The 19,847-nt window shown below is 35.8% G+C and overlaps 1 protein-coding gene across 1 annotated transcript; it reads right to left on the reverse strand.

Annotated features, from left to right (window-relative positions):
- Positions 1-682: 682 nt before the first annotated feature.
- Positions 683-10,173, reverse strand: LOC107799509 (ethylene receptor-like). Its single transcript, XM_016622630.2, has 7 exons — positions 9,928-10,173; positions 7,840-8,787; positions 4,180-4,548; positions 3,748-4,014; positions 3,501-3,628; positions 3,116-3,313; positions 683-1,632 (listed from the first exon to the last, which is right to left on the reverse strand). The coding sequence occupies exons 2-7, from the start codon at positions 8,737-8,739 to the stop codon at positions 1,278-1,280; spliced, it is 2,217 nt and encodes a 738-aa protein (XP_016478116.2). The 5' UTR covers positions 8,740-8,787; positions 9,928-10,173; the 3' UTR covers positions 683-1,277.
- Between the last annotated feature and the right edge of the window lie 9,674 nt (positions 10,174-19,847).

Genomic DNA, 19,847 nt, shown 5'->3' on the forward strand with positions numbered 1-19,847 from the left:
CAGGTTTGGGAATTTTGTTGAGTAACAGAAAATTGGGAAAGCTGAGTGTTTAATGTGATGCAGATTGGGCATCTTGTCCAAATACAAGGAAGTCTGTCTCTGGCTTTGTGATCAAGTATGGAGAATCTTTGGTCTCATGGAAGTCAAAGAAGCAGAATACAGTATCAAAGAGTTCAGCTGAGGCTGAATATAGAAGTATGGCAAGTGCAGTATCAGAACTAGTTTGGATAACAGCACTGTTGAAGAAGTTAAGAACTGAAGTCACCTTCCCAATAGATGTGTACAGTGACAGCAAAGCAGCACTGCAGATTGCTGCTAATCCAGTGTTCCATGAACGAACAAAGCACATAGATATAGATTGTCACTTTATTCGTCAAAAAATACGAGAAGGCTTGGTGAAAACACAGCATGTGGGATCCAAAGATCAAATAGCAGATATTCTGACAAAAGGCCTAGCAAGAGCACAACATGAGTATTTGGTTGGCAAGCTGGGAGTGTTAAATATGTTCACACCCACCCGCTTGAGGGGGAGTGATGAAATAGGGGTTATATGACACAATGTACGCAGGGGCAGATTAGTAATTAGCAAGGGTCAGTAACGATGTTAATTAAGAAGTCAGGAAGATAGTTATACTGTAGTTAGCTGGTAGTTAGTTGTAGTTAGTTGGAGTACAGCTGTAAATTAGTGGCAAGAGGATACACATTATATAAGTAGGAGCTACAGTACACTTTCAGAAGACAGAATTCATTTTTACAAAATCCTCTCTAGAACCTTCTCTGTTTCTCTCGTAATAGAGCTCGACTAACATTTTCATTTCTCTGCAAATCTCCACACCAACTTCCTCAAAATGAAATTAAATTGTTCTACTACATAAGTTGGAATACCACACACTGGGAAGAGAACGAGAGGGACGGTTAGGAGAAGCTTTTGCGCCAATTTTCCGGCCAATGTCATGCACACCATATACATTTATACAAATATTTTCGATTAATTATACCCAAAAAGAAAATGAATGAACATGTTTTCAAGCTCCAACCTCCCAGGAAAGACGGGACTTCTCCTTCAAAGATGTAGAACAAACTAATTTCTTTATACAAATCTGTTGACGATACATCATCGTACAATCGCTTTTATAAGATATTTGAACCTGCAATTAGTGTATTGCGCCATCATTGTGAACAAACTCTTCGTTTTGCCCGAAGTCTGAAAAATGTATGAACAGCGACACTCAGTCTTGACACACACACTTTTGGTCGTACAACCAATCCCTCTTTCACTAGGATTGAAGAACAACTCCATGCTCTAAAAGCTCGGATAAAACACTTCTCATTTTGTCAACTGAAACAGGTTTCAGAATAACTCCATCCATACCAACTCTCATGCAGTTTTCTTTCGTCACTCGGTCAGTGTTTCCTGTTAGTGCCACAATAAGTGGCCTGTCGTGACGTTTCCCAAACTTTTCATGTATCCGCATAACAACTTCATAATAGTCTATACATGGTATACTCACGTCCATGAATACTACTTTGTGTTCCTGAGTAAGAACTCTCGAGCACTCATCGCCAGAGCTAACTGTTGTTACATCGCACCCTAGGTGCACTAGCAGACCCTTGGTTACCATCCTACTAAACCTGCATAAAAAAGATTCGAAATGGATACATCAAATTAATCTCTTAAGTCAATAATAATCGTATAGATCATTTTCAAAATATACTACAATTGTAACAACCTGAGAAACAAAGACACCGCTGCCACTAACACAAATTTTGGTAATCAATTTAGAGCCACCAACAGTGAAGGAGAATAAAGAAAAAGTTATGGATATTTACCGAAAAAGTTATGGATATTTACCAAAAAAAGTCAAAAGAGACTATAACTTTTTTGTTCGATAAACAAGAATCTTCTGTACCTTGCTCTAAGATGTGTCTTTATCGATATTTCTTAATCCCTTTGTCACAAAAAGAACGATGGAGTTTATTTACTAGCATATATTTATTGCTTAATCCCTCAAAATAAGTAAATTTGAAAACCACATGAAAGTAATATAAATCATATTTTCTCAGTCTAAAATATTTTTAGGTTGTTTTGAAAATTCATTATCGGAAAAATTATTTGACTCCCCAAAGTATATTCTTCTCAGGAATAGGCTCCAAAATCTAGAGGTTGGAATTCTAATCTTTCCTCCTGCTTTGCTTTCTTCTTCCTCTTTTTTTTTTTTGTGGGGTGATAAGCACCTCCTTCCACTTTCCTTTTAGCACGATAAGACCTATAATGTACTTATCCAATTTTGCCAATACAAGACTAAATATCATGCATTTAATAACTACAAATCAAGAAATAATTAACAAGCTAAATGAGGTATGCAATGAAGATCAAACTTCAGTCGCAAGTGGAACCAGAACCAAATGACTATGATTTTTGCAGGAAATAATTAAATAAACTTTTTAGAAAAACAGCCTTCCCCAACTTGGACTCTCTTGAGGGTATTTTTGAGATAAAACATATGACCACTTCTATCTTAAAAGTAGAGAATGCATATTAAGGTGTTAGCTAATGGACCAAAACATCTTTGTAAAAAAATACATACCCAAAGAATGTCTGAAAACAAATATGCAGCCACTTTATCCTATGTCTTCTTACTCTTTGGAATGGTGTATCCCTGTGATTGGATGGGAAAAGATTTGAGTGGGGTTGGCCACAATACTTCCTACAATCCTATGATGAAACAATGATGTGTGCCTCAGCGGCACACTAACATGTTTCCCTTCTCCATTTTCTGCAACTTTAGGACCATCTTTCTTCACCCCCTCTGCTTCTTTTCCAAAGGGATATGAAGCACCAACCTTAATGTCTAGATTATACTCCTAATATACTGCCTAGCACTTTCCACAGTACATACAGTTAATAGACTAACTTCCATAGACATTTAACAGATGGCCAGGGTCTTTATTCCAAAGTGATGTCCAACAACTACCACTTTTTTCAGCTTGTAAATGTTTAATCTCACGTAACATAGACCAACACATAGCAAAACGAGAATCATTGGCCAGATTAAGTCGTCAAACAGCAGGACAAATAAGAGTCTAAAGATAAAGAGGTAGTATCAGTACTCACCCGTTATCATCCATAACCAAAACCTTTAGTCCTTGAAAAGTCATCTGCATTTGATTTGCAGGCAATCTGGGCATAAAGGGAAGCTTAGGCTCATTTGAGCGCCCAGGAATGCCAAGTTTAACAATAAAGATAGCAGTAGACCCCTTGCCAAGTCCTTCACTTTCGATCCAAATATGACCTTCCATAAGATTAACAAACCTGATCCAGGCCATTAAAACAATTTGTCAGATAAATAATCACTGTTGTAAGTGTCTCCACATGCAATGAACAAATTTTCCAAGGAAAGTGCATCAGCAAAGAATGAAAATTCAATCTTGAGCAGTTCTCCAGTTATCATGGAAAACTGAAAACCGCATTCAAAACAAACACCAAAGAAGTGAGATACCTCTTAGAAATCGCAAGGCCAAGCCCAGTGCCACCCGAACTTTTAGTTGCTAGTGCCTGGTTTTGCGCAAACTTGCAGAATAGCTTGGGGATATCCTGCGGATTAATGCCTGATCCTGTATCTTTTACCTAAATAACAGGGGAAAAATTAGCAATAAAACCACCACCCCAAAAAACATAAACAGAGCAACTACCATATATAGTGCAAATATTAAATATCAAGCATGAAAATAAACTTTTAAACATACCTGTACACGTAAATAAAAGTGATTCTCACTTTGCACAGGAAAAAACTCGGGAGCTCTAGGATCTCTTAAAGATTCTGATTTTGCAGCAACAGCTGAAATTGACACACTGCCTTCTTTTGAAAATTTTACAGCATTGCCAACAACATTTAAAAGAATTTGCATTAGCCGTTTTTCATCTCCAATAGCAAATTCCGGCAAATCTGAAGACAAGCTAAGCGTGACAAACAACTTTTTCACAGATGCAATAGGCTTGATTAAGTTAAGGACCTAAAGCAAAAGGCAGACACCTGAATCAGTCAATAGTTTCCAGCATAACATGTTGGAAAACTGGAAATCACAAGTAATGTTTTTAACAGATCTAGAACATCTTTTCATTTGTTCTTTTTCTCAAAATATCTAGAGCATGCAAGTAAACAGCAATAGCAGGCTTACCTCTCTGAAGAGAACATGAAGATTGAAAGTCCCAACGTCAAGTTGAAGGCTTCCATCCTCAAGCCTTGAAAGATCCAAGACATCATTGATGAGCGTTGCTAAAAGGTTGCTGCTCTTAAGGATTGTTTCCACCATCAGACGCTGCTCCGGTGTCAGGTCAGTTTCTTGTAGCAAAGATGAAAGTGCAATTATTGCATGCATAGGAGTTCTCATTTCATGATTCATAACTGCTAGGAAATCATTACGCGCACGAACAGCCATTTCTGCTTCTCTTCTTGCCAGATCAAGAGCCACATTCTGCTCCATAAGAAGATCCCTAGCCCTCATTGATTCCTCCAAGATGGCAGCATGTGAGAGAGCAACAGCTACCTGAATTGACAAAAGATAGAAAAAAGTCACTTCATCCAGTCACATTCCGTTTTCACCCTTTTAACAGAAAAACCCAGAGGTGCAATTTAGTTGCAAGCAGACCATGTGAAATGGATAGATGCTTCCCTATGTGCCAAATGCCAATAACATCCAGCATAAGAAGAGAAGAGATCCCTTGATCTCCAATAGAAAAAGGGTTGTCAGAGGAGGGGCTCTTCATAAAATGTCATTTCTACCATTTATCCAGGAAATATCCAAGGATCAAAGAGAAACGTAATAACACAAGTCTGTGCAAAAAGTACCCCTTTCGCCCAGGTTGTTTTATGGTGCCTGACTATACACGGAGTTTAAGGAAGAAAGAAAGGCTTCAAAGACACATGCATAAAATACCAAGGTGTCCATTGAACCAAACTATTTAAGTTTTTATAGCTAGTGGAGCCTAGATCAAGTCACTGGCAAAATGAGAACATGAAAATTAAACTGTTCCTAGTATATAAAGATGTCAATCTTTACAGGACAGACGAAAGTGAAAAGAATACCAAACCAATTGGGATGAAGGGATAATAACTCTTCAAGAATGTGGAAGACAAACAGTAAAAAGTATTAAGATGGGAGCTTAGTTCATAAGTGGTAGTATGAATATTTAATACGTCCAGTTTAGCACTAAGCTTGCCGCTTACGACTCAGCCAGTGGCGGAGCCACATGCACCCAAGGGGTGTCACGACACCCCTTCATCAGAAAATTACATTGTTTAGCTCGGTAATCTTTTTAAAAATATGTATATATACTATATAATGACACCCCTTGACTTCTTGGTGAGTTTGTTTCTTTATATTTTGACTCCCCTTAATAAAAATCCTGGCTCCGCCACTGGACTCGGCTAATCAAGTTCAGCATGGGCAGAGCCAAAAATTACGTGAGACTAGTGAAAGATTTTCTGATACCAAACAATAGTCTCCTTAAAAGAAAATTTTATTCCAACACAAATTTTGAAAAAAATCTCAATAAACTCGATCCCGAAAATGGGATGATATTCTAAAAATCATATCCCTAAAAGCAACATAACAAATTTGCTTAGAATATGGTTAAGTATGATCATCATTTTCCACAATAATGATCATACAGATTTATCAAATTAAATTAGTTTTCTTAAATACACAAACATAGTTCTCCAAATTTACAAAGAAACCATAGCTTTGGTCTCTTTTCCTTTTGGCTAACATGCATTTCTACATGCCTTGAAATCTATAAAACTAATATAGTTTCTTGATGTGCTAAAATTCAAATTAGAAGGAAAAGGAAAAGAAGGATGTAAATACTAAACCTTACGTCCAAAAGCCGCAGGGCAACGGAAATGTTCAAAGGGGTTTAATAATTGACTGATGTGCATTGAAACCCACAAAAGGCAGCCTCATCCTTATGCAAGACCGTCCATGGCCTAATGCGCCTGACTTCTAATCAGGCAATTGTGGATTCAAGTCCCAAAAGGAGAGCTGCTTTCATTTGAGCCCTAGTTGATTGATTAATCATAGTCTACTAGAAGTTGAACTTATCCACTTTAACATACTAGAAGTTGAACTTATCCACTTTAACAAGGATACTACAATCACTCCACAAATTTCTGTTATATCAAGAAAATTCATAGCTAACATGTTAAGATTCCAATTTCCTATACTTAGTTTCTTTTTTAATTATTTTCTCTAATTAATAGGAAAAAAAGGGGTTGCCAAGAGACAAATTGAAGAATGGAGGACTAGTCCTTCAGAAAAAACTCCTCCGTCAAAAAGCGTATAATCTTGTCTTATCTTTTACGCACATATTTACACCACCACCACTACCCCCAAAATTCTTTTAACTTTTTAACGAGTATAGAAAATACTACTTATGCTAGAGATTTATAACCTGTTTGGCCAAGCTTCTTCAATCCTAGAAGCACTTTTTTTTGAAGAAAAAAAAGTTTTTTTTTTTCAAAATTGAAGTGTTTGGCTAAGCTTTTGGAAGAAAAAAAAGTGTTTTTGAAGAGAAGCAGAAGCAGTTTTAGAGAAGCAGAAAAAAGTAGTTTCTCTCCAAAAGCACTTTTTTGAAGAGCACTTTTGAGAAAAATACACTTAGAAACAGTTTTTAAAAACTTGGCCAAACACTAATTGCTGCTCAGAAGTGCTTTTCAAATTAATTAGCCAAACACAAACTGCTTCTAACCAAAAGTACTTTTGAGAAAAACACTTCTCAAAATAAGCTTATTTTTGCAGCTTGGCCAAACAGGCTATTAGTCTACAGCATGAGTATGATATCAAATCAAAAATAAGTCCTAGTTTGTTTATACCCTAGATCCTACATCCAACGTCGAACCAAATCTAATAAAGCAAAAAGTCGTGGAGGCCAGTTTTGTCGAATGCTATCTTCAAGAGCTAGGTGCAAAACAAGCTGAGTGCTTTCTTGCTTACATCACACTTCAGTGTATATGCACGAAGGGGCTACAGTGTGAATCTCATCACCAATAAAGTCTGTCTTGAAGAGGGCAACACTAAATAAGAAATATTTCACTTAATTGAATTTTTTCAATTCTTTAGTCATATAATTGTTTTATGTTTATGGTTATTATCCTCACTTATTTACTCTTTTCGCTTAAAGGCCTAATAGGTCAGTGCTTTTGTTTGCTTTCGCCTTTTATAGTAATGGAGGAACCAAAAGCGAAGGAGAGTTACAGTCCTTCCAAAACAAAATCTGCTATGACCAACTGAATAGACCCCATTTGAATTTATTTTTAATAATTAATATAACAATCGTTCATATCTCTCTCCAGCCTTTCTCTCCCCGTGGACAAAAGTTGTAATGACTTAAAAGACAATTATGTAAACAACCCACACATCACAGGCACCTATCCAGCAAAAAGCAATCAAGGAAAGCAAGAATCAGAAAATCACAGCATCACAATTTAGCAGTTATTTCTTGTTGCATTCCATCAGCCATTGGATTATTCGGATTTTGAAATCCGGCTTCATTGGCACCGTCTATTTCAAAAGGAGCATGGGATATTTAACTATTTACCAGATTAAAATTCAGTCCAAGCATTTACCAAAGGATGTGATCAAGAGGAATAATTTCTTATGAAGATAATCAGGGCAGATGAAACTGCATCAATCAATTATCTCATTAAGATTGGTTCTGTAGCTGTTCTTATAATGATTATGTAATATCTAATTTCAACAGAAAACTCTAGCATTGAACATCATTGTGTTCAAAAGGGGAGCTACAAGATATTACATCACATATAAAAAAAAAATTCAAACCTGATCGGCTACCACTTCAACAAGCTCCAATTCATGGACATGCCATTGTCTAGCACTATCTGAAGGAAGCATCAAAACCATCAAAGCATAGCGCTTCGTAGAAAGTTCAGGCCAATCATTAATCTGAAAGTTCGAGAGATGCAGAAGGGGGACCCTGACAGCAACCACCTCACCTGGAATGTACTTCCCAGCAGGTCGAAGCCTTGCGACGGGAGAATTTGGTGATATTTTAACAGCATGATTTGTACTGAAAACTTGATTAATTACAGGAAGTTGTATAGGTACTGTAAATCCAACTGGATTTTGATGACGTAGAGTGTAAGAAAGTTGAAGCTCCAGTCCAGTACGAGTTGGCATCCACAATGCACACTCTTCCAGTGCCAATGCTCTTCCAAGCTCAACAAGTGTAGTCTTCAAAATAGTATGTCTATCCAGAGTACTTCTGATTTCATGTGTAAGCATTCTAACATACCTACCCGTCTCCTCCTGTGTCCGAATAAGACCCATTTCACGATCAAGCTCTGCCGCTTTGTTTTTCAAGAATAGCTCCCTAGTTTTGACACTTAATAGATCCGGAATGATGTGCACAAGCATGAGAGCCGTTGCACATGATACCACAGCAGTGAAGACCTTTGCGGTAGTCATCACTATTGCCAAAGTCCTTGTATGGGGGGTAGATGTCCATAAGTTGATAAGATGTGTTGCTCCACAAAGAACTATGAAAGCACCAAACTGCACGAGTACCCATCTATATGGAAAAACTGCCGATTTCTGGACAAAGTATACCAACTCGATTGGGATAGAGAAATAAGCAACTGCGATGAAAAAATCGGAAATGTACTGATACTTCATTAACAACTCATCAGCAGGCCATTGTGGATCAAAGCAGTTACAATCCATGATGGACAATCACCTCAATAAATCACTCTCTCTATTGTATCAACAGCACTGCAGCATAAGGACATCAATTCATGAACAGAAAGGGATTTAGCCCTCAGAAGGATTAAATAGTCTAGAAAAATACTAATACATCAGCTAAGTTGGTCTCAAACTTAGTGTATATAGCTCCAAAAGCAAAATTAACACTGCACACATATACATTTAAAAAGAAAGACTTTATTTTAGTAGCAACATAGTATTAATATGTATAGATACAAAAGGAACAAAAAGCAACTAGGCAGGATGGCCACCTGCAAAAAGTTGTGTCTGAAGTCCATTAACAGAGTATACATCATCCAGTGAAACTCTCTTTTCAATAGTTTTTCACAAATGATGATATTATATAATTAGTTATGATTATAATTAATATCATTATTTGATAAGTATACATGATGTAGTTATTATAACAGAAGCGGAACTGGCTAGTAAATATTGTCGCGACTGTTAGCTCTTCACTAGTGTGCCATGGCAAAATGCTGCACCACAAAAAAGGGTACGCCACCTCATTACTCATTCAAAACAACCTATTCCACTGCTCTCCACATAAAAAAAATTCAATTATCACGTTCTGCCACTAAAACTGGAGCCTATTAGGATAGGTGATTTTGCTTTAGGATTTATATTCTAAATAAATTGATTTAAAATGCTTAGAGAACGAAAATTAAGGTCCGGATAGTAAGATCATGGTGAAAATCAATCAAATTGTTATACTTCCATCCCAATAAATGAAAATGAAAACCAACAATTGAGTAATTAAAAATGTTATCTTTATTCCTCGAAAGGTTGAACAATTAATGGATTGGGAAAAGGATTCAACTTTACTGACTTCCGTCCCAGTAACTAAAAACCAACAATTCAGTAACAAATATTTATTTCACTAGCCTCAAAACGTTGAAAAAATTAATGATTAACACTCAAAAGCAGATTATTGCAACATCACAACTTCAAAGCGCAATTATTCTATCAAAACTTAAAGTATAATTAGCTTCGTAAATTTGCTTTTAAGAAAAAAAGAAGAAGAAAAACTTTGTAAAATAAAGGAACATAGCAAGCCACGTCGCAATTCGTATTCTGGATTAAAATTACGGGGAAAGGGATTAGGGTTACTGTCACGTAAGAAACAGAGAAGCGAATAGATAAAGAACTTACAACTAAGTATCGCCGGAGAAGAGATTCCGACGACGTCGCCGGAAACACAGATCCTATTATGCCGGATTAAGCAGAGTTAAGTCATCCGCCATTAAGTTAAAATCAACCGTTTAGATTCGGTGCTCAAATTAGTCAAATTGAGTGACATCATAAAAAACCCACTAATGGAGGTTTTAATGTCAAACAATATTTTCATTTCCTATTACCAAAAAGGCATTTGGCCGCAAATGTCTCTTTTTGTCCTCTGTTGGCTTAATGGGATGTTAAAATTCATTTAAATAAAAATAAAATTACCTCACTGGACTAATGTCAAAAAAAAAATTGACATTATAAACGGTCATACGAAGGAATAAGGCACAACTGTTATAAATATATTATATTATAGATGTTCATTTAGTACTCTGTTGTAAATAAATTTTCTGAAGAACTTTATCCATATGAGAATTTGTCGTAAATATGTTTATCTATTTAGTACTCTATTGGAAATAAGCCTTTTGAAAAAGCTTATCATTTTGGTACTCCATTATGGATAAACATTACCTCCGGTAGAAGATTATCTATATCTCGTACCGTAGCAGCTTGAAGGAGCAGCTTACACAGCAACTTGCAATAGCAGCTTACACAGCAACTTCCTTTATTCTATAAATAGAGTAATTTTCAGTTTATTATGTACATAAGTTTGAAGTTTGAATAATATATCAGTTTCTCTCTATACTTGTCTTTACTTTACAGTCTTTATTTTATAACAAGTTATCAGCACGAGACTCTGCCATCTCGAGCAAATACTTTGTAAATATCAGAGGTACGAACTTTCTTTTTCTAAATAATGTCAAATCTTTCTAAACTTTAATTTGTAACCCTGAATATATCGGGCAAAAGTTACATGTCTTGGGTGCTTGATGTTGAAATTCATCTTGATGCGATGGGTCTGACAAACACTGTCAAGGACAAAAACCAAGCATCAAACCAAGACTGTGCCAAAGCAATGATATTTCTACGACATCACCTTGATGAATGCTTGAAAATGGAATATCTCACTATTAAAGATCCAGTAATACTGTGAAATAATTTGAAAGATAGATATGACCCCCTGAAGATGGTCGCTCTTCCACAGGCACGTTATGATTAGACTCGTCTAAGGCTACAAGATTTTAAATCTATCAATGAGTATAATTCTGCTATGTTCAGAATTATTTCCCAATTGAAACTATGTGTTGATAATATTACTGATCATGATATGTTGGAGAAAACTTTCACCATTTTTCATGCCTCGAATATGCTCATGCAACAGCAATATCGAGAGATGGGATTCAAAAAGTATTCTGAATTTATTTCACATCTTCTTGTAGCCAAGCAACATAATGGGCTATTAATGAAAAACCATGAAAGCCGGCCTACTGGTTCTTGTCCATTCCCTAAAGTGGATGAAACGAACTTCCACCAAGCTAAGCCTGGAAGAGGACGTGGACCCAGTCGTGGTCATGGCCGTGATCGGGGAAGAAACTCTAATCACGGTAATAATAATGCACCAAAGAATCCTCCTCACCACCACTAGTGGAAAAGAAAGGAACAAAAGCATGAAGCGGTGCAAGCAGCAAAGCCAGGAAATGCATGCTATAGATGTGGAGGAAAAGGGCACTGGTCACGTACATATCGTACGCCAAAGCACCTTCTTGAGCTTTATCAAGCCTCCCTGAAGAAGACAGGGAAAAATGTTGAAGCAAATTTTATTTCGGAAGATGATTTAGACTTCATGCATTTTGATGTAGTTGATTACTTTGCACTCCTGGAAGGAGAAACAAGTCATGTGATCGGTGATGAATCTTTAGAGATATAAATATTTTAATTTTTGCTGTTTGTAGTAGATAGTATGGTTATGTAATTGTTGTACATAAATAAAAGTTATGCTTTGATAATGATGTTTACTATCATATTTATTTTGTTTATGTCATTTTGAAGAATATGGATAATCCTCAAATTATGTTTGGATCAAAGACCAATCATGAAGATATTTGTGTAATTGATAGTGGAACAACTCATGTCATATTCAAATATCAGTAATACTTTTCTTATTTGCATAAGTAAAAAGCAAATGTTTTAACAATTTCTAGTAATATAAGTTTAATTGAAGGCTCCGTAAGAGCCACTATATTTCTGTCTAAGGGAACGAAGCTTATAATAATAATGCATTATTCTCCTCCAAGTCCCGAAGAAACTTGTTGAGTTTTATAGATATCCGCCGAAATGGGTATCATGTTGAGACGATAGATGAAATGAATATGAAATATCTTTGTATTACAAGGAATATTTCTGGCTAGAAGTCCATTGTAGAAAAGTTATCAACTTTATCTTCTCGCTTATACTATTCAAAGATTAGTACAGTTGAAGCACACTCTATCGTAAACCAGAAGTTTACTGATTCAAATATTTTCGTGCTTTGGCATGGCCATTTGGGCCATCCTGGATCAATAATGATGAGACGAATTACTAAAACTTCGAGTGGGCATCCATTAAAGAACCTGAAGATTCTTATAAATAATGAATTTTCTTGTGATGCTTGTTATCAAGGCAAAATGATCGCTGGCATTGAATCCCCTGCCTTTTTAGAACGAATGCATGTGGATATATGTGGACCTATTCACCCACCAAGTGGTCTGTTTAGATATTTTATGGTCCTAATAGATGCATCTTCAAGATGGTCTCATGTATACCTACTATCATGTCGCAATCTGGCGTTTGCAAAGTTATTAACCCAAATAATTCGATTAAGGGCACAATTCCCAGATTATCCCATAAAGGCTATTCGCCTTAATAATGCTAGAGAATTCTCATCCCAAGCTCTATCAGTTGGGAAAAAAATGAACATCATGTAGCTTATGTTCATACTCAAAATGGCCTTGCAGAGTCATTTATTAAACGCATGTAATTGATAGCAAGACCACTACGTATGAAAATAAAATTGCCCACTACTATTTGGGGTCATGCTATCTTGCATGCAGCATCACGTATCTGTCTCAGACCGACACATTATAATAAATATTCTCCGTCACAATTAGTTTTTGGTCATGAACCAGATATTGCCCGTCTATAAATTTTTGGATGTGCTGTATATGTGCCAGTAGCACCACCATAACGCAGTAAGATGGGCCCACAGAAAAGATTAGGAATATATATTGGGTTTAAATCACCCTCTATTATTCACTATCATGAACCATTGATGGGAGATTTATTTACTGCTTGATTTGCAGACTGTCGGTTTGATGAAACAAATTTCCCACAACTATGGGAGAGATAAAGGAAATCAAAAGAGAAATCGTGTGGAAAGTTTCATCGTTATCTCATTTTGATCCACATACCCCTATATGTAATCAGGAGGTCCAGAAGATCATCCATTTATAAAATATAGCAAATCAAATGCCAGACGCATTTACTGATTTGAATAGGATAACTAAGTCACATATCCCTGCAAAAAATGTGCCTATCCAAATTGATATCCCATCAGGACCATCTACTAGCATGAGAGTTAGTGAACCTAAAGCACGCCTGAAGCGTGGTAGGACTTTGGGTTCTAAGGATCGAAATCCTCGAAAAAGAAAATCGACAAATGATAATGATACTATGAAAGGATATCCTGAAGAGACCCAAAATCTGATTAGTTCTGAGATTCCTGAAGAAATCAATAAACCCAAGACTCAAGTGAGCGAGGAACTTTTAATAAATTCTACTGGCGATGGGATTAATTTAAATCGATCTGAAATAGTGGTGGATAATATTTTTCCATATAATGTTGCACTTAACATTATGGAAGATAGTGAGGAATTTGAACCTCGATCTGTCGAAGAATGTCGACAAAGATCTGATTGGACAAAATGGCAAGGGGCAATTCAATCATAATTGAACGCACTTGCTAAAAGAGAGGTCTTTGGACTAGTAGTCCAGACACCTACTGGTATAAAACCAGTTGGTCATAAATGGTTTTTTGTGCGGAAAAAATAACAAAAATGAAGTTGAAAGATACAAGGCTCGCCTTGTCGCACAAGGATTCTCACAACGACCTGGAGTCGATTATGAAGAAACATAATCACCCGTTATGGATGCCATAACATTTCGATATCTCATCAGTTTAGCCTTACGTGAAAAACTTGAAATACATCTAATGGATGTGATTACAGCTTATCTGTACGGGTCACTTGATAATGAAATTTACATGAAAATCCCTGAAGAATTTAAAATGCCTGAAGCATATTCAAAATCTCGGGAAATGTACTCAATTAGATTACAAAGATATTTGTACGGTTTAAAGCAATCTGGGCGCATGTGGTATAATCGCCTCAGTGAATATTTGCTGAAAAAGGGTTACATAAATGATGTTATTTGTCCATGTATTTTTATAAAGAAAATGGCATCCGAAATTTTTTACAGTTGTTGTTTATGTTGATGACATAAATCTTGTTGGAACTCCAGAAGAGCTCCAAAAGGCAATTGAATATCTTAAGAAAGAATTTGAGATGAAAGATCTTGGAAAGACAAAATTTTGTCTTGGTCTGCAAATTAAACATTTAGCAGACGGGATCTTTATCCATCAATCTGCCTATACAGAAAGGGTCTTACAACGCTTTTACATGGACAAAGCGCACCCGTTGAGTACACCAATAGTTGTTCGATCACTTAAAGTGAAGAAGGACCCGTTCCGACCTCCAAAAGAGGAAGAAGAACTACTTGATCCTAAAATACCATATCTCAGTGCAATTGGTGCACTTATGTATCTTGCTCACGCTACAAGGCCTGACATAGTATTTTATGTTAATTTAATAGCAATATACAACTCTTCTCCTACAAAGAGACATTGGAATGGGATTAAGCATATTTTATAATATTTAAAGGGAACTCTCGAGTTGGGTTTGTTTTATACTAACAAAGGTAGTGCAGATCTTATTGGTTATGCAGATGCATGTTATTTATATGATCCCCATAAAGCTCGATCTCAAATCGGGTATGTGTTTACATGTGGAGGTACTATCATATCATAACGCTCCACAAAGCAATCACTTCTTCAATTCATGCTGAGATAATAGATATTCATGAAGCAAGTAGGGAATGCGTATGGTTGAAATTAGTGATTCATATTATTCAAGAAAAATGTGGTTTGAAATGTGATAAAAGATACCATAATTTTATACGAAGACAATGCTGCATGCATAGCCCAATTGAATGGAGGATTTATAAAAGGAGATAGAATGAAGCACATTTCACCAAATTTATTCTACACACACGATCTTCAGAAAAATGGTGACGTTGATGTGCAACAAATCCGTTCAAGTGACAATCCGGCAGATTTATTCACTAAATCTTTGCCAACTTCAACTTTTGAGAAGATGGTATACAAGATTGGAATGCAGAGACTCAAATATTTGAAATAAGGTTTAGATGAGGGGGAGTAAAACACGCGATGTACTCTTTTTTTTCTTACTAAGGTTTTTTCCCACAGGGTTTTCCTTATAAGGTTTTTAATGAGGCATCTAGCAATGCGTATCACTAAATATGTGTACTCTTTTTCCTTCACTAGGATTTTTTTCCTACGAGTTTTTTCCTAGTAAGGTTTTAATGAGGCACATTATCTTTTAATGAACATCCAAGGGAGAGTGTTATGAATATATTATATTATGGATGTTCATTTAGTACTCCGTTGTAAATAAACTTCCTAAATAAGTTTATCCATATGAGACTCCGACGTAAATATATTTATCTATTTAGTACTCTATTGAAAATAAGCCTCCTGAAGAAGCTTATCATTTTGGTACTCCGTTATGGATAAACATTACCCCCGGTAGAAGATTATCTATATCTGGTACAGTAGCAGCTTACAAGTAATTTACAAAGCAGCTTACACAGTAGCAACTTACAAGCAATTTACAAAGCAGCTTACACAGTAGCAACTTACAATAGAAGCTTACACAGCAGCTTGCAGTAGTAGCTTACAAGCAACTTACACATCAACTTCCTTTCTTCTATAAATAGAAGAGTTTTCAGTTCATTATGTACATAAGTTTGAAGTTTGAATAATTTATCAGTTTCTTTCTATACTTGTCTTTACTTTACAGTCTTTATTTTATAACAATTATCTAAATGTATTATTGTCAGGTAATATAATTTTTTTTTTTAAAAAAGAAGATATTTCCTGAACTTCTAATTAAAGAATAGCCATAATCTAAAAAGGTATTAGCTAATCTTTTAATACTAGGGAACTTTACATAACTATCACACTTTAAAAGAAATATAACAAATTCGTAGCATGAAATCCAATATTACAGTTGTGGCAGGAAAATATTTATATTTGTAGCACACAGTTCCATTAAAATAGGAATATTAATTATTAATCTCTAAACATAAGTAGTTTGAATGGAAAGTCAATAATTCTTTGTACAAAAATCATGCCTTTTTTCTCTTTATCTATTAGCTTTCCTTCTTTTTCTTCATTTTCTTAATTTTATTTTCTGCCGAAGCCAATATATTTTCTAAATTTGTTCCATTCGTTTTCTTTTTAATTATCTTTCTTAAGTTTTTCTCTTCCTTCTTTCTTCCTTTCTTAACATAAAGATCTTACTTCGATAATAATATACGTTAATATATACAAAGCGTATATAAAAAAATATATATTGAATTAACACATATAAAATATACAAAAATATACATAAAAATACATCTTCAATTAAGATGACATTTAGACATGTGAAATATACATAAAAAATATATCTTAAATTTAATTAAGATAGCATATAAACATACAAAAAACATATATATAAAAAAAATACATCCTGAATTAAAATGGCACTTGACATATAAAATATATTTGAAATATACATTAAAAATATATCGTAAAATAAGATGGCACTTCACAAATAAATATACAAAAATTATATACATAAAAATATATTTTGAATTAAAGTGATACTTGATATATAAAGTATAAAAGATGTATAAATCAATACATCTTGAATTTAGGTGGCAATCACATATGCATCAAGTTTTAAAAAATGGAGTGAAGAAGATGAATGTTGGACTTAATTTTTGTAATATGCTAATAATGAAAAAAAGTGCTCTTTATGGAATAAACAATAAATGATGCTATTTTTTTAAATAATAGTTAAAAAAGGATCAAATGTGTAAAAACTATCGTATAATATTTCAAAATCAAGATAGTATTATGAACTTTTCACTTGTTTATGTTCGAAATTCATGACGTCATCTGGTGTTTTCCCTTTAAAAATAGCTACTTTTCAACATATTTTCAGATAATGACTATTTTCCAAAAATTAATCCGAAGAGTGGCTAGTCTATGCTATTTTACTTCATTGTCCTAAATAAATCCACGAAGATGGGGCTATTGGACATAAACGTTACTAATGCTCGTTGATCCAGCCCAGATAGAAGAAGAAGGTTTACAAAGAAGTGGGCAGTTTTGCCCCACTGTAGAGGCATTCTGAGAAAGCTCAGTGGTTGGGCAAATTGGCTGTCGCCATGTCTTTAGTCTTGTCCCAACTGATTCAAGATTCAACAACAACAACCAAGTGTAAGTGGGGTTTGGGGAGAATAATGTGTATGCAGATCTTACCCCTACTCCAGAGAAGCAGAGATGTTGTTCTATCGGCTCAAGAAGATGAAAAGAGACAATAGATTAGTAATAACAACATAAGCCAGAAAGATAATACCAGCATCATAATAACCAGAAAATAGATGGAAAAACAATAACAATAACTAGTAACAATGACGGTACTATAAAAACAAAAAAATAGTTTGATCTGTTGGTAAAAAATAATATAAAGGGCTTTTAATACGTTTGGTCTGTTGGTAAAAAATAATTACAACTGCTATTTAAATATACAAAAAATATTAACAACAACAACAACCCAGTAAAATCCCACTAATGGGGTATGGGGAGGGTAATGTGTATGCAGACCTTACCCCTACCCCGAAAGAGTAGAGAGGCTATTTCCGAAAGACCCTCGACTCAAAAAACAAAAAAAACAAAAGGACAAAAAGGGAGACAATATTAGTATCACAACAACAATCATAGGATAAATATGAACACCGTGAAATCCATAAGAAAGATGCAAAGCAAAGGGAGACAATATTAGTAAATATTAGTTTCACCACAACAGTCATAAGAAAAATAGGAACACCATGAAATCTAGAAGAAAGATGCAAAACAAAAGCGATAGCTAGTAAATATGACATACACTGAAAAGTGAAATAGTAAGCCACAACATTCCCACTAGCTATCTTAGACAAACACCCTACATGGCTAGTCCCACCATGATACGAAGTAAGGCATGACTCAACTACCTCCTAACCTACAACCCTAATACTCGACCTCCACATCATCCTATCAAGTGTCATGTCCTCGGAAATCTGGAGCCTCGCCATATCCTGCCTGATCACCTCTCCCCAATACTTCTTAGGCCACCCTCCACCTCTTCTCGTGCCCTCCGCAACCAGCTGCTCACACCTCCGTACCGGAGCATCTGGGCTTCTCCTCTGAACATGTCCGAACCATCTAAGTCTCGCTTCACGCATCTTGTCATCAATGGGAGCCACATGCACCTTCTCCCAAATATCATCATTACTAATTTTATCTATCCTAGTGTGCCCGCACATCCACCGCAACATCCTCATTTCTGCTACTTTCATCTTCTGGATATGTGAGTTCTTAACGGGCCAACACTCAGCCCCATACATCATGGCCGGTCTAACCACCGCTTTATAAAACTTACCTTTGAGTATCGGTGGCACTCTCTTGTCACACAGGACTCCAGATGCTAACCTCCACTTCATCCATCCTACCCCAATACGGTGTGTGACATCCTCATCGATCTCCCCTCCCCCCTGGATAACCGAACCAAGGTACTTAAAGCTGCCTCTACTCGGGATGACGTGCGAATCAAGCCTCACATCCACGCCCACTTCCCCTGGCTCAGCGCTGAACTTACACTCCAGGTATTCCGTCTTCGTCCTGCTCAGCTTGAAACTCTTAGACTCAAGAGCCTGTCTCCAAACCTCCAGCCTCTCGTTAACACCCGCTCGCGACTCATCAATCAGAACTATGTCATCGGCGAATAGCATGCACCATGGTACATCCCCTTGAATATGGTGTGTTAACACGTCCATCACCAGGGCGAATAAGAATGGACTGAGCGCAAAGCCTTGGTGTAACCCCATACAAAAAATATTAATTAAATATATATAATTTTTTTTCCAACTATTATTTCGGAGAGGAGAGATGATCACCCAAATATAAATAAAAATAGGGAGTAGTTTTCAGTTCTTGACAGAAAAAACTCTACACATTGTATATCAACTCAATTTGGGCCTAGAGAACAGACAGAGAAGTTAACTGAGATTTTAACACAAATAGCCGGTCAGATATATGGATTATACAATAATTATATAAATTTATATACATATAATATTTGAATTATATATATTATATATTAGCCGACTATTTTTAATTTAAGCGATTAGATGAGCAGCTATTTGAATTAATTTTTCAAGTGATCTTGATGACGGCCCGATTGAAAATTTACAACCAAAGACGTGGTTTTTTAGGCTGGGTGATTATGGGGCTGCCCACGTTTGGTCCATTTCTCAGCGCCGTTGATACATAACGTTTGGGACTTTCCAGAAAGCCCAGCTGATTACTTAGTTCATATAATAGCGTCATATTTATTCTGTTAAACTAGAACCTTCAGACATTTTAAAATCTACAAGAAGTTATATGAATCTTTATTTAGGTAACCTTTTTTTCTCTATAATAAGTTTTCTCTAATTTAACACTTTAAAGGGCAGCTCGGTGCACAAATATCCCGCATTCACGCAAGGTCCGGAAAAAGTCGTACCCCAAATGATATAATGTAGACTACCTA

Source organism: Nicotiana tabacum, chromosome 2 (assembly GCF_000715075.1).
Source record: "Nicotiana tabacum cultivar K326 chromosome 2, ASM71507v2, whole genome shotgun sequence".
Lineage (NCBI taxonomy): Eukaryota > Viridiplantae > Streptophyta > Magnoliopsida > Solanales > Solanaceae > Nicotiana > Nicotiana tabacum.